Here is a 15000-nt window from a genome sequence, read left to right on the forward strand (position 1 = left end):
TCTCTTGTACATTATGTATAAAATTTAAAGAAAATGAAAAGTGTATTGTAGAGCCTGCTTTACTAAAGAAATTACTCATCGCAAGAACTTTAGTGCTATAGGAAATGAAATTAGCGGAAGAGTAGCGTCCCTTGATTGGACGTTACCTAACAGAGAGAACGTCAAAATGGTTTTCGACACAACCAACATTTTTCATATTCAAATTTCTCTTGTACATTTTGTATAAAATTTAAAGAAAATGAAAAGTGTATTGTAGAGCCTGCTTTACTAAAGAAATTACTCATCGCAAGAACTTTAGTGCTATAGGAAATGAAATTAGCGGAAGAGTAGCGTCCCTTGATTGGACGTTACCTAACAGAGAGAACGTCAAAATGGTTTTGCGCATGCGTCTCTCTCGTCCTCGCTTTCGGTGAAGTGTCTCATGTGGCACAACCAACATGACGTTCTCTCTCTAATAACTTTTCCGCGCGTGACTTCCAATCAAGGGACGCTACTCTTCCGCTAATCTCATTCCCTATTTTGTTTGAGTGAACAAAAATCTATTTTGTGTTAGTTGGGGGTGAAATTTTGGGGAAAATCCTGAAAATGGCTGGTAAGGAGAGAATTAGAGTGCAGGTATAATAAAGTGATTTTCAAAAGAAACTAGACAGTTTGTATTTTCTATTATCTCACATAAGAGAAAAGAAAGTGGAACGTCTTATGTATCTTAAAGAAGTAGATTTTCCCCCCTTTCTATTCATGTATCGCAAGCATCTATTGACAGAAATGAGGAGCAGATGCGAGGTGTATGTATGTTTATAGAGAGAGAGAGAGAGAGAGAGAGAGAGAGAGAGAGAGAGAGAGAGAGATAGAAATAGTGTGTGAGAGAGAGATAGTGTGTGTGTGAGTGTGTGTGTGTGTGTGTGTGAGAGAGAGAGAGAGAGAGAGAGAGAGAGAGAGTCACTACCTTGATCTTTCCCTCATGTCCCGCAGACATTGTCTGAGCACAACGTTGAGCTTTTCCCTGAGAGACTGAGTGATGACCCCATAGATGAGGCTATCGACGACAATGATGATGTAGATGAGAATGAAAAGGGCGTGCACGGGAGTGAGGTATAAAACCAGGCTTCCCGTGTAGCTTATTGATAGACCAACACTTTCGGCAGTTTCAAACTGGAATTAAAAAAAAAGAAGAAGAAAGAGAATGTGTGGTAAATGCAGGCTCTCATGAGGATAAGTACGTTATCAAATTCTTCTTCTTCTTCTTCTTCTTCTTCTTCTTCTTCTTCTTCTTCTTCTTCTTCTTCTTCTTCTTCTTCTTCTTCTTCTTCTCCTCCTCTCCTCCTCCTCCTCCTCCTCTCCTCCTCCTCCTCTCCTCCTCCTCCTCTTCTTCTTCTTCTTCTCTCTTCTTCTTCTTCTTCTTCTTCTTCTTCTTCTTCTTCTTCTTCTTCTTCTTCTTCTTATTTATTATTATTATTATATTATTATTATTATCATTATTATAATTATTATAATATAATAATAATAATAATAATAATAATAATAATAATAATAATAATAATAATAATATTATATTATTATATATTATTATTATTATTATTATTATTATTATTATTATTATTATTATTATTATTATTATTATTATCATTATTATTATTATTTTTATATTTACCCTCTCTTTCAACATGTCTCGCTCGTATAGACCGTAAAACAATAGGCGTATAACCCAAGGAGATGCTATTATGACCAGCTGGCAAAATCTAAAATAAAATGTTAAACATTTATAACGACGATGATGATAATAATAGTAATAATGATAATAATGAATAATAATAATAATAATAATAATAATAATAATAATAATAATAATAATAATAATAATAATAATAATAATAATAATAATAATAATAATAATAATAATAATAATAATAAAAACATTAATAATATAAAAATGATGATAATGATGATGCTCATGAAGATAATAATGATATTAGATCAGTATGAGATCGTATGTCTTAACCAATTTTGATAAAATCAAATCACAGAGCTTCAATTTTTATTTTTTGTTAAATCCAAAATTTGTCTTGGAAATGTCACTCTTAATCGTCTATAAAACAAAATTCCCCCCCTCTCTCTCCAAAAAAACAAAAACAAACGAAAACAAAACAAAATACAAGTAACGAAAGATCAACCCCCCCCCCTTTTTTTTTTTTTTTCCTCAAAGAAATCGAATTTGGGACAATCTAATGACAAAATTACAACAAAATAAATCATGGCATGGCAAAAAAAAAATAAGGACTGGAATGTTGGAATTCGTATAAAAATCCAACGAAAGGCACAGAAAGTAGATAAAAGCAGAATGGAAGGGTTCATGCACAAAACTTACGTTGCGAAAAATCGCATGCACTCGCTCCATCTCATCATCTTGACACCAGTCGGCGTGAAGCGTCCCAGAATGCTTGAGTTACAGCAGAATTTCAATGCCTGGTGTTTGTCGAAGATGACGAATGGAATGGAATATTTAAATTTTATATTGAATACACTTAAAGGTGGGACAACGTCGCAAGAGTCATTGTCATTCTGCGGCTATGTGGTCTTGTGGTATGACATGCGCTTTCGGATCGGAAAGTCCTGGGTTCGAGCCTCGCTCGGCGTATAGTTGAGTCCTTGGCACAGAATCTTTACTCACATTCTCTTACCGTTACTCGGGTGTAAAACGAGTACATGTCCGTCAACAGCGTTGTCTGTGTCGAAAAATATTTGGAACATCGCCTAACAGGAGTCACGTCTCGTTCTACATGTTACATGTTGCTGTTGGTCAGGGACCCTTTGTAAAGCGCTTTGAGCCCGTTTAGTGGATATTGCTCTATATAAAAGCTCTAATTTAAATTTAAGTTTAATTCTGTTAGATAGAAATATGAAAAGTGTGAATGACACAATGACAGGGAGTAGAAAGAAAATTACAAAGAAATAATAACATTCCCTGAGGTTGGATCCTTATTTAGGGAAGCCTGAGTTTTTGTGGTGTTTTGTTTTGTTTCCTGTATTTTCCTTTCTTGTTTTATCTGACACTGACACTCATCATCATGGCTTGTCGCTCCAACACCGAACCCACTCCACAACATCTGATAATAATAATAATAATAATAATAATAATAATAATAATAATAATAATGATAATAATAATAATAAACCAAAACAAAAAGCAAACAAACAAATAAATAAAAAAGGAAAAGACAACCAAAACAAAACATGACAATAACAACAACAGCAACAGCAACAACAAAAACAGCAACTGAAAGAACAATAACAACAAATCGGAAATATAAAACAACAAACCAAGTATGTTGGGAGTTTTGCCTTTTTTTTTTTTTTTTGCAGTAAAGGACAACTCATCCTCACACCATAAGTGTCTGCTTTCGATACCATATTTTACAGAACTGTTTATACAGCGCAATATCCACTAAACGTACCCAAAAGCGCTTTACAAGAGATTCCTATCCAATAGCAACACTTATCAAAGAGTAGAGACATGGTGATATTACAATATCATTCCGACAGAGTCAACGTTCTTAACGGCGAAGCATTCATTTTACACCTGAGTACGGTGAGAAAATGTGAATAAAGAGTTTTTTTCAAGGACTCAACTAATCACCGCGCAGATATGCAAACCCTCGACGTTTGTCCGCAAGCGAGTGCCATATTGAAGACCATATAGCCTCACTATTAACCCATGATATGAAACAGGCATGTATACTCGAATGTACAAGAATTCAATGCTTATGTTTGATGAAGACGAGTGGTATACATTTTGATATCAAAGCACATACACATGAAGTAACGATAATACAACTTGTTATAATTCTTAATTTATTCAGATCTCCGGACTTTTGTCTATGTCTCTGTTTCATTCTTGCTGTACTCTATAAAAATACGCATTTGAGAATTTGGTCAGAAAACTCGTCCTTCAAATTATGATCGATTCAAATGACTCTCATCGTGGCAAAAACTCCCTTAGCTGGGACTTCGCAAAGTTTGTTAGTAATTGTCAAGATTATGGGAATTCAAATTGATTGATATTTGAATGACGAGTTTTCTGGCTAAATTCTTAACTACGTATTTTTCCTGAGTGCGACAGTTAGCTGGTTTATATTCTGATCGCAATTCCTTCACTCAATACTAAACCTTTTCGTTATTTATGTTTTTCCCATATATTTGTGATCAAGTTGTATGCCATTCGCTTCCTTATCGGTAGGTCCATGGTTCGAGTTCTGCTCTGAGCCGCCCAAAGTTGAATCCTTGGAAAAGCCTCCCAAGTTCTTACTCTCAGCGCACTCAGATGTGTAATAAGTACAAGGGCAATGACGGCATTGCCTCCGTCAAAATACAAAATATTATAGCGCAATGATATTACTCAGCATGATGTCTCGTCGCGTCCTTAATATTGTGGTCAGATTTGGACCCATTGTAAAGCGCATTGAAGGCATTCTATAGATATTCCTTTATATGAAAGCTTACGTTTATTTTTAATGGTCAGAGCTGACAGTACCAACCAGTTTCGATTGAATGTAAAGTGCTTGAGAAACAAACCTCCAAATTTCTGATGCGACATCGGAAGAAGTTATTGTAGATCATTTTAAAGACACCCACAGGAACTTTAGAACGTCCAAGGAGTCGTCTTGCCTTCACTGATAGGCGGACATCTTTGACTTTCACCTGGGAATCAAAATAAATATGCAATTGTGTTAAAGATATTAAGCTTTTTTTTTTGGGTCACATATGCCGAAACTGGTACACCCTAATGAAAGACGTTGTACAAGGAAAGAAGGAGGAAGAGGAAGACCAAGGTCCAGTTATGTGCAAAACATCCTGGAATGGACAGGGTTGAATGGCGGAGAGTTGTACGATACCGTCAACATGCGCGAGGAATGGGCAGACGTTGTAATTACACAGTGCGGACAACCACCATTGATGGTGACGCTGAACATGAAGAAAGTGAGTAAGTAAGTAAGTTAGTTCTTCTTCTTCTTCTTCTTCTTCTTCTTCTTCTTCTTCTTCTTCTTCTTCTTCTTCTTCTTCTTCTTCTTCTTCTTCTTCTTCTTCTTCTTCGTCGTCGTCGTCCTCCTCCTCCCCCTCCTCCTCCTCCTCCTCCTCCTCCTCCTCCTCCTCCTCCTCCCCCTCCTCCTCCTCCTTCTCCTCCTCCCCCTCCTCCTCCTCCTCCTCCTCCTCCTCCTCCTCCTCCTCTTCCTCCCTTTCCTCTTCTTCCTCCTCCTTCTGCACAACCACCACTACTACTACTACTACCACCACCTCCTTCTCCTCCTCCTCCTCCCCCTCATCCTCATCATCATCATCCCCATAAGCATAGTCACTAATGCAACACCACCATTATCAGTGATGACATTATTATTTTATCACAATGATACGTTTTCATCAAAAGTATAACCGTTCCCCACCCCTGCACCACCACCACCACCACACCAAAAAAATAAATGTTAAAACCCTGAAAAAGAAAACAAAACAACTCCCCTCCGCCCCCCGAACTAATCAAAATGATAAAATACACCCCCACCCCCCAAACACACACACACACACAATATTAACACTTTTACCCCCGACGCCACATAACCTACACCACTTACACACACACACACATACCCTCCCCCCCCCCGCCCCCCACACACACACATTTCACACACAAATAAACCTCATAAAGTTTGTCGAGATGCCAGCAATTACTGGAAACCAAAGTCTTGAAATATTCCATCTGGGGCAGCTTTGCAAGACGGACTGTCTTCTTCTGGTAGTCGTCTCCGTAGAGCTGGGGTTCTTCTGTCACCACAATGTTTAATGGCAACTCTGAATCGTTAGGAAGGTTGTAGACGTACTGGCAGGCAATGTATTTAAACCTGTGGATAGAGGACGCCTTTTTGTAGGTGATGGTGGTTGGGAGAATAAAAAAAATATGCATACTAAATCATCTGTTGTTGGAGGGCCCACATTGTGAAGAAGAAAAACAGCGTAGATAGGTGAAGTTGATGATGGTGATGATGATGATGATGATGATGATGATGATGATGATGATGATGATAATGATGATTATGATGATGATGATGATGATGATGATGATGATGATGATGATGAAGAGGAAGAAGAAGAAGAAGAAGAAGAAGAAGAAGAAGAAGAAGAAGAAGAAGAAGAAGACGATGAGAATTAGAAGGAGGGGGGAATGAAGAAGAATATAGTTATTGCAATTTTCAAGATGGCACTATTAGCAATGATGATAAGGATAATGATGGTGATAAGAAATATAATATATAGAAAACGATGGCGATGGTGTGGAGGTGACATTGAAGATGACGATGATGATAATAATGATGGTGATGATGATGATGATGATGATGATGAGATGATTTTTATGATGATGATAGGTAGTGATAATGATATTGATAGTGATGATGATAACGATGATGATGTCATGGTGATGATGATGATGATAATGATGATGATGATGATGATGATGATGATGATGATGATGATGATGATGATGATGATGAAAAAAAATCAAATTCGAGTATTTCTATTACTCAGTATCCACTAAACGTTCTCAGAACTTTAACATACCTGTAAAAGGACTCGGGTAAAAACATGGGGCTATACAATAGGATAAGGATTTTTATTACTAGGATCAGAGTCAGCAAGACCTGTGGATGTAGAAATGAGAGAAAACAAATAAAATGATATGAGACCCAAGGTTTCAAATTGGTAATATGTCTGAATGAGACAGATGAAGAAAATTAGTTATATAATAAAAATGCTCATATTTAAAAAATTAAAAAGTAATTAAAAGAGCAAAATCGCCAACCCCCCCGCCCCCCCCCCCCCCCCCCCCTCACACACACAAAAAGAAAGAAAAAAAACCAAAAAACCAACAACAACAAAAAAAAATTAACAAAAACAACGAAACGTTTCGGCCTCAAAACCTTCTTCATCCAATAACAATGTTATTTGTGTGTTGGTCCGTTAACTTTCGGATGGCAATGTTGTGAGCTTCTTAGCCAAGCGCATGATACCTTTAAGTTAACGGTGACTACACTCAAACCCACTAAGAGAAATAAATCAGGTTATTCACAAACAATAGAATGAAGGAATTGGCATGACTGTTCTTTTTTTTTCAAACTATTCTAGATTCGCTCAATCAGACTATTCATGCTATGCCTTTAGGTAGCAAAGTTACAACTTCCGCCATCCTAAACAAACATACGAACACACAACACTAACATTTATAGTCTGTTTGATTCGATTTAGTGAGAACTAATCACAAACAGGCTGTCTAATAATGAGAACAAAGGGCTAAGTGACATCATCTTCGTCCCTTCTATAAATGTCAAAAACCTACACATAGTTTTATGTAATGTTAATATTTATTAGGCGTGTATAACCAGTGAGTACTTTACTTTTAGCATCAATGGTGATACCTTGTAGTTTGTTAGTTTAGCACTCAGTGCTGCATGGTTATGTTCCAATCCACTAGGTGTCTATTTCAACACAAGAATGTATGAGTTCTGTTTTATTCTTACATACCTTTAGCTTATTTCATCAAGCTTATAAGGATAATGCGTAATTTGTTGCCAGAAAATAGTCAAGAAGAACCACCACCACCACCACCACCACCACCACCACCCACCACCACCACCACCACCACCACCACCACCACCCCACCACCACGACCACCACCACCACCACCACCACCACCACCACCACCACCACCACCACCATCATCACTACGACGACGACCACCACCACCACCATCACCACCGTTTACCTCAATCCATCCTTTTTTCATAATATCCTGGCAGAGAATATTTCCATTCTTTTCCTCATGACAGCATTGATAGCGGAACACAGCATAGCCATCGTTATTAACAACGTGCATATTACATATGGCTTCGTCCTGTCCAAGGGGTGACTCCAATGAATGCTCGCCGATGTCGTCACGCTGTTTATAAACACATTGAAGAGTTGAAATTACATTGCAATCGCTGCTAAATCTACCCCCCCCCTTTCTCTCTCCCTTCCCCCTCCCCCCCCCCTCTCTCTCTCTCTCTCTCTCTCTCTCTCTCTCTTCCTCTTCTCTCTTTCTCTCTCCTTTCTGTGATATTTCTCTACCTTTGTTCCTCCTGTCTCTCTCTGTCTGTCTGGTTGTCTGTCTGTCAATCTGTCTCTTTGTCTATCTATCTGTTTCTATTTGTCTGCCTGCCTATCTATATGTCTGTATTTCTGTCTTTTTCCCCTCCCTCCCTCTCTCTCTCTCTCTCTCTCTCTCTCTCTCTCTCTCTCTCTCTCTCTCACTCTCCTCACCCCTCTCTTTCTTTAATTATTTCTTTCTTTCTTTCTTTATATTGCACGATAAACTATATTCTCAAATATCTTTATGCTGGATTTAGAGGATATTTAATTGTTCAGGTTCAACTGAAGGCAGCAGAAATCTGGTTTCTTAGAAGGATGTTAAGAATCTCATTGACAGAGAAGAAAACTAATGAAGAAGTATTAGAGCGAGCTGAAACTAAAAGGTTACTAATTCGTACAATAAGAAAAAGACAAATGCAATTTTTAGAGTACCTAAATCGACATAAATTATGTATTGAACATCTTGCTCTCACAGGGAATATAGAAGGTAAAAAGAGTAAAGATAGACCAAGAAAAACATATTTGAATAGTTTGAACAGCTGAAAGAGAGGAATTATATTAGTTTTCTGAGGTTATCTGATCAGAGAGATGAATGGCGTACCATGATCACCGATGTCCGGCACAGACTTGGTACTTGAAGAAGAAGAAGAAGGTTCATACTATCCACTGCATCTAAGAAAATTTAACACCAAATTCGCTTTACTTACAATTTTGAAGTCGGAGAGGAACGCTTTTCTTAAGACCATAATGACGTCATCAGGCGAGAGGTTCTTAAGGCACGCGTGGGGATGTTCGGTGATATTGAATGCCATCCTGGCTACTCCTATGGATAGAGCGGTCAAAGACATCAGGCTGTAGTTTTCTTCCAACATCAGAAGACTCTGTCCCTGAAATATTTTAGTGGTTTAGCTTTATTTTCATTCCTTTGTTAGAGTACAGATAAAGGATATTCAAAAACATGAATATTAGGGTTTGCAAGCTGTTCCATACACTTAAAGCAAAATTTGAGATTGTATACAACGCTTTACACGGACCGAACTGGTTGTTAAGGCATTGTACTGTGACCTGGAAAGTCCCCGGTTCAAGCCCCGTTTAGGCACTTTCTTTTTTTTACGGACAAGATTATTAACCTCGAATTTGCTCACTTTGGACAACATGGGTGATTCCTGTTGACTACAGGCATCTTGTTTGATGGATTATCTATATTCCTTCATAGAATTCTAAAGAGATGGTATTTGATAGTTCTGTGGCGAAAGAGCGTAATTTATTTAAGGGGCCTGTCCCAAGCCAGCAGCAACACTTATCTGTGCGGCTATGTAGTCTTATGATATGACACTCGCTTTCGGATCGGAAGGTCCTGAGTTCGAGCCTCGCTCGGCGCATAGTTGAGTCGTTGGAAACGACTCTTTAATTACATTCTCTCACCGTACTCAGGTGTAAAATGAGTATGGCCGTCAACAGCGTTATCTCTGTCGGAAAAAAATGTATTATCGCCTAACAGGTGTCATGTCTCGTTCTACATGTTACGTGTTGCTGTTGGTCAGGGACCCTTTGTAAAGCGCTTTGAACACATTTTAGTGGATATTGCGCTATAAAAAGCTCTAGATGATTAAAAATCTAGTGCAACGAGACATGACTCGAAAAGGCATTTAAACATTTTCATTTTTCTGAGACAGACAGCGCTGTTACCTGAAACCAACAGCTTTTACATCTGCATGTGCTGGGGGTGGGGGAATTGTAAGTAAAGAGCCTTTTCCAGGGATTCAACCCTGCGTCGCCCACATCGGGGCTCGAACCAGGAATCTACCGGGCTAAAAGCATGTGCCATGTCACAAGGCCACAAAGCCCAAGGAAATTGACGTCACTCTGCTCTTTCTTACTGTTTTTAGCCTGCAATTTTTTTATGAGTAGTGGGCACCAAATTGTATCAATCACACTATAAACGTTTTAGGTTGCAGTTGGTTTTCTGCGTTGGTACGATTTATCCTACTGGCGGATGAGCTTTCAATTTTTTTTATGAATAGTGGGCACCAAATTGTATCAATCACACTATAAACGTTTAAGGTTGCAGTTGGTTTTCTGTGTTGGTACGATTTATCCTACTGGCGGATGAGCTTTCACTTTTTTTATGAGTAGTGGGCACCAAATTGTATCAATCACACTATAAACGTTTAAGGTTGCAGTTGGTTTTCTGTGTTGGTACGATTTATCCTACTGGCGGATGAGCTTTCAATTTTTTTTATGAATAGTGGGCACCAAATTGTATCAATCACACTATAAACGTTTAAGGTTGCAGTTGGTTTTCTGTGTTGGTACGATTTATCCTACTGGCGGATGATGTAAAAAAAAAGCTTGAGCTTTTATATAGCGCAATATCCACTAAATGTGCTCAAAGCGCTTTACAAGGGGTCCCTGACCAACACCAACATGTAACATCTAGAATGAGAATGTTAGGCGATATTACAGGGGTTTTTTTTTCTGACAGAGACGCTACGCTGTTAACGACCAAGTACTCATTTTACACCTGAATTCGATGAGAGAATGAATGTGAGTAGGCTCAACTATGCGCCGAGCGAGGCTCGAACTCAGGAACACATAGACCACATAGCCTCACAAAATAAGTCAGTGTAAAGAAAATAAGCACACAGCATCATTAGCGTAAAGCACAGAGCAAGATAGGGGGTCACGGCGGGGCTCAGTTGGTAGACCAAGACTCTGGTATGGTTTAGATTATTTTTTTCCTTCTGACTACCCAACAGTGATAGAGTAGCTTGTTCTGCTACATCTGGCGAAAAGTACTTTCCAAAGAATAGCAGGCATTTGAAATTGTCCGTTTCACGCTATAGAAACCGGGATAAACCCCGGCGCTAAGGGTCGTATGGCTCTGACCGTAGCCATCGTTAACTTATAGCCTGACACTGACCAAAAGATGACGTTAAAAGACTTTGGCCACAAAAGAAAACAATCGTGAGTTGTATTTAATAGTTCAACCAATGGGATCACTTGTTTCCTTGAGCTCTACTAACAACTCACTAGACGCTGCACAAACCTTAAAAATGACGTCAAATTGTAAGTCCTAGAGGGTTCTAGTGTCAGGTCATGAGTTTACGAAGGTCACGCTCTGACCGACTATAGATAGTATGTGCTTGGCTAAGAAGCTCACAGCATTGCCATCCGGAAGTATAAGGGACCAAAACACAAAACTATGTGTAACCTTGAACGTTTATAGTATTGTTAATACAGTTTAGTGAGAATTACTCATAAACGCGGATGGTAAAAAGCAATAACAAAGACCTGTGTGACGTAAACTTCATACTATCTATAGAGGGAAAGAGAATAACTCGGTCTTACCTCTCTACCAGTGGATCTGACCCATCTGTATGGTTTGTAAGTTCCTTTCAGCCAAGTTTTCAACGTATCCGGTGGATGACCAATCAGATCGATGTCCATCTCAATCAGTTTTACCGGAGGACCGGACAATAGAGTGGACAATTGGTCTTCATATGCCTGAGATGCCGCAAGTCTGAAACAAATATAAACAGAGTGTACGGTTGACATACGGCACTTTAGCTTCTTAAAATCATCATAATCGTCGTCGTCGTCGTTATCATCATCATCATCATCATCATCATCATCATCATCATCATCATCATCATCATCATCATCATCATTATTATTTGCCAAAAATTGAACATAGAGATGTCACTGAGGAGGTTTATTATATTATACGAATTGTCATTATTATTATTAATATTAAATAAAACAAATAAACTTACATTTTTATTTTATAAACATACAATTTAATGTGAAAATTATAATAGTATTTCTAGCATCTTTTAATGGGTTGGGATTCTTTGGATATATTTATAGCACCACATAAAACCAATAGACTTGCGAATGGTGTTATTGCTCTATAAAATATAACGAATTTTCTAAATCCAAAGCCATGAAAAATGCCTTTATTCCACCCTTTAAAGTAAGAATTTTGGATATTGCTTAACCAATAAGTTGTAATTGTAATATTTTTCAACGTGAAATGGTTAACCAACGCAATGGTGACACCAAATTGAGAACCCAAGACTGAAAATTGAATTCAGTTGAACAACAAATTTAAATGAAAGTGGTATAAAATAGATATATAATTATAATTCTTGTCCATCTTGTTCATATTGTTTTCAAACCACTCGTAATCTTCAAAGTTTCAATTGATGCTCGTTGAAACTCGCATCAATTGAAATTTTGAATGTTGAGCTTTCATATTTTAAAAATTGAGCTTTTATATAGCGCAATATGCACTAAAAGTGCTTAAAGTGCTTTACAAGGGGTCACTTGCCAACAGCAACACTTAACATGTAGGGCGAGACATGACGCCTCTATGGCGATATTACAATTTTTTCGGACAGAGACAACGCTGTTCACGGCCAGGTACTAGTTTACATCTGAGGACGGTGAGAGAATGTGAGGAAAGAGCCTTCTTCAAGGACTCAACTATGCGCCGAGAGAGGCTCGAACCAAGGACCTTCCGATCCGAAAGCGAGTGTCATACCACAAGACCACATAGCCGCACAAGATAATTCGTGGCATAAAAACACAATGAATAGACTCTAAATGCATATCTACTATTTGTTCAACGGGTTCAAAGCATTATTAGAAGATTATATTTCTACTAAGAAATAAAAGGCTTTCCAAAGGAAGGACTAGAACAACTTGTATTATAGCTCAGGGTGTAGAGGTATAAATCAATTATCAATAATGTAACAATTTTTTAAAACTCTGGTAACTGTTGAATTGAGTTCCAAAACTACTGCTATGCTAATGGTTCTCGCAATTAAAATGGTACCGAGTTCGATCACCCGCCGCTGCCCTGTGTGGCCTTGAGCAAATCCCCTCGCCCTAGCTCAATTTGCGGCGCTGCACTGCGGCTGACGCCTGGGTTATTTCAGTCTTCCCTTGGAATTGACCCTAGAGACAAATTTCCCCTATGGGATGAATAAAGGGAATGTCATTTATTTATGTTTTTATTTATTTAAAAAAATTCCAGATGAAGGAAGTGCAAAAGTCCTTTTAATTTATAACTCTGGATTAACTCTCGTCTGACCACCTACAGCAAAATCATCACATTTAACGACACAATACACATTTATTAATCTTATTCAGATTAACTTTGCACATCACAAACTTTAAAGAATGATCTTTTTAATGAATAAGAACATAAAAGTTGTTTTGTAGAGAGCTTGTTTGAGTTTTAAAAAAATCAATTTTTTTCTGCTGGGTAAGCCTGCCATGTTTTGGGAAAATACTGAAAATGATCGGTAAGGAAAGGGTATAAAAATCTTCTCTGGGCTTGTTTTTGTCTTCTGTTAGCTTAATCATAGTCCTGACGCTCTGACCTAAATATTATTTGAGTAAACTTCATATCATCATTATTCATAAAATCTCAGCGCTAAAAGGTCGGATAATAGATTGTGGCTGGTCGCCTCCAAGCGTAGCCATCGTTAACTTATAGCCTGACACTGACCAAAAAAATGACGTCAAAACGCCAGTCTTTGGCCACTAATGAAAACAAATCGTGAATTGTATTCAACAGTTCAACCAATGGGACCACTTGTTTCCAACGACAACTCACTAGTCGGTGCAAAAACCAAATAATGACGTCAAAATGCCAGTCATTTTGTGTTTCAGTGTCAGGCTATAACTTCACGCTCCAAGCGGTGTTATGTCAGGACAATCCCGAACATGGAAATTGAATTATAGATAGTATGCGCTTGGCGAAGAAGCTCATAACATTGCCATCCGGAAGTATAACGGACCAACACACTAAACTGTGTGTATCCATGAACCTTTATTGTCGAGTTAATACAGTTCAGTGAGCACTACTCATAAACGCGGATGGCAAAAAACAATAACAAAGACCTGAGTGACGTCATCTTCAAACTATCTATAGCCACAGACACCAAGCGTCCGAGTGAAATCTATTCACGATGGTGTAGAACAAATTTTTTACATTGCAACCCCCCCCCCCCCCCCCCAAAAAAAAAAAAAAAATAATACCCACTCAATGTTTCTGTTTCTTAGCATTTGAATAGTCTTCAACAGTCGTAACGTCACTTCCTTCCTAATGACGTATGGTAACTTAGTAACACTGGCTCTAAACTATCGGAACAATGGCGGACGCCGTATGAAATATTTCTCCGGCGAGCTTAAACGCGTATCCAGAGGAAAAAAATCCCATCAATTTGATCATGTTTTGAGTTTTACACATTCTGAACACAAGGCATATGAAAAGGGAATGAAAAGTTCTAGCCAGCATGAAGAATAAAAATTAATGATTTTCTTTGTTTAGAACCAAGATGGCCGCCGTTGCCGGGCGCGTGACATCAGACTACTGAATCCAATTAGCATTCCCTTTTTATGGTCCTGATCATCCCGGCGGAATACCGGTTTGAGACAATGAGTCACAAATGCATTTTTTTTTATGAATGCTGTTAGCTCTGCAATCATACCACACAAAAAAGGGAAAATTTTGATGTGAGAGAAACGTAGTCTGGCCGCTAAAGGTTTATCATTTTAAAAACAAAACAAAACGAATAAATAAATAAAATAATAATTTTTTTAAAAACATAAAAAAAACCCAAAAAAACCCAAACAAACAAACACACACAAAAAAAGAACAACAAAACAAAATAACAAAAAACAAAAAACAAAAAACAAAAACAAACTAAAATAAAGAACCCCCCCCCCCCCCCCCCCCCCCCCCCCAAATCAACAAAACAAAAAAAAAAACAAACAAAAACAAACTTACGTGCAGTTTAACCTGTCCGTGCTATTTGC

At 38.0% G+C, this 15000-nt stretch overlaps 1 protein-coding gene across 1 annotated transcript in view; it reads right to left on the minus strand.

Moving 5' to 3' along the window:
- The window catches only part of LOC144975888 (uncharacterized), a 26274-nt gene that overhangs the window by 7470 nt on the left and 3804 nt on the right, over positions 1 to 15000 (minus strand). Inside the window, exons 2-11 of the mRNA XM_078920074.1 lie at positions 14972 to 15000; positions 11521 to 11692; positions 8877 to 9056; positions 7805 to 7978; positions 6604 to 6683; positions 5687 to 5888; positions 4570 to 4695; positions 2366 to 2463; positions 1652 to 1739; positions 947 to 1152 (exon numbers count right to left, since the gene is read on the minus strand). The exon at positions 14972 to 15000 is cut by the window's right edge and continues 122 nt beyond it. Coding sequence (XP_078776200.1) covers positions 947 to 1152; positions 1652 to 1739; positions 2366 to 2463; positions 4570 to 4695; positions 5687 to 5888; positions 6604 to 6683; positions 7805 to 7978; positions 8877 to 9056; positions 11521 to 11692; positions 14972 to 15000 — 1355 coding nt within the window. The remainder of the gene's footprint in view (positions 1 to 946; positions 1153 to 1651; positions 1740 to 2365; positions 2464 to 4569; positions 4696 to 5686; positions 5889 to 6603; positions 6684 to 7804; positions 7979 to 8876; positions 9057 to 11520; positions 11693 to 14971) is intronic.

This window comes from Berghia stephanieae, chromosome 6 (genome assembly GCF_034508935.2).
Source record: "Berghia stephanieae isolate SIO BIC M18660-M18661 chromosome 6, UCSD_Bste_1.3, whole genome shotgun sequence".
Lineage (NCBI taxonomy): Eukaryota > Metazoa > Mollusca > Gastropoda > Nudibranchia > Aeolidiidae > Berghia > Berghia stephanieae.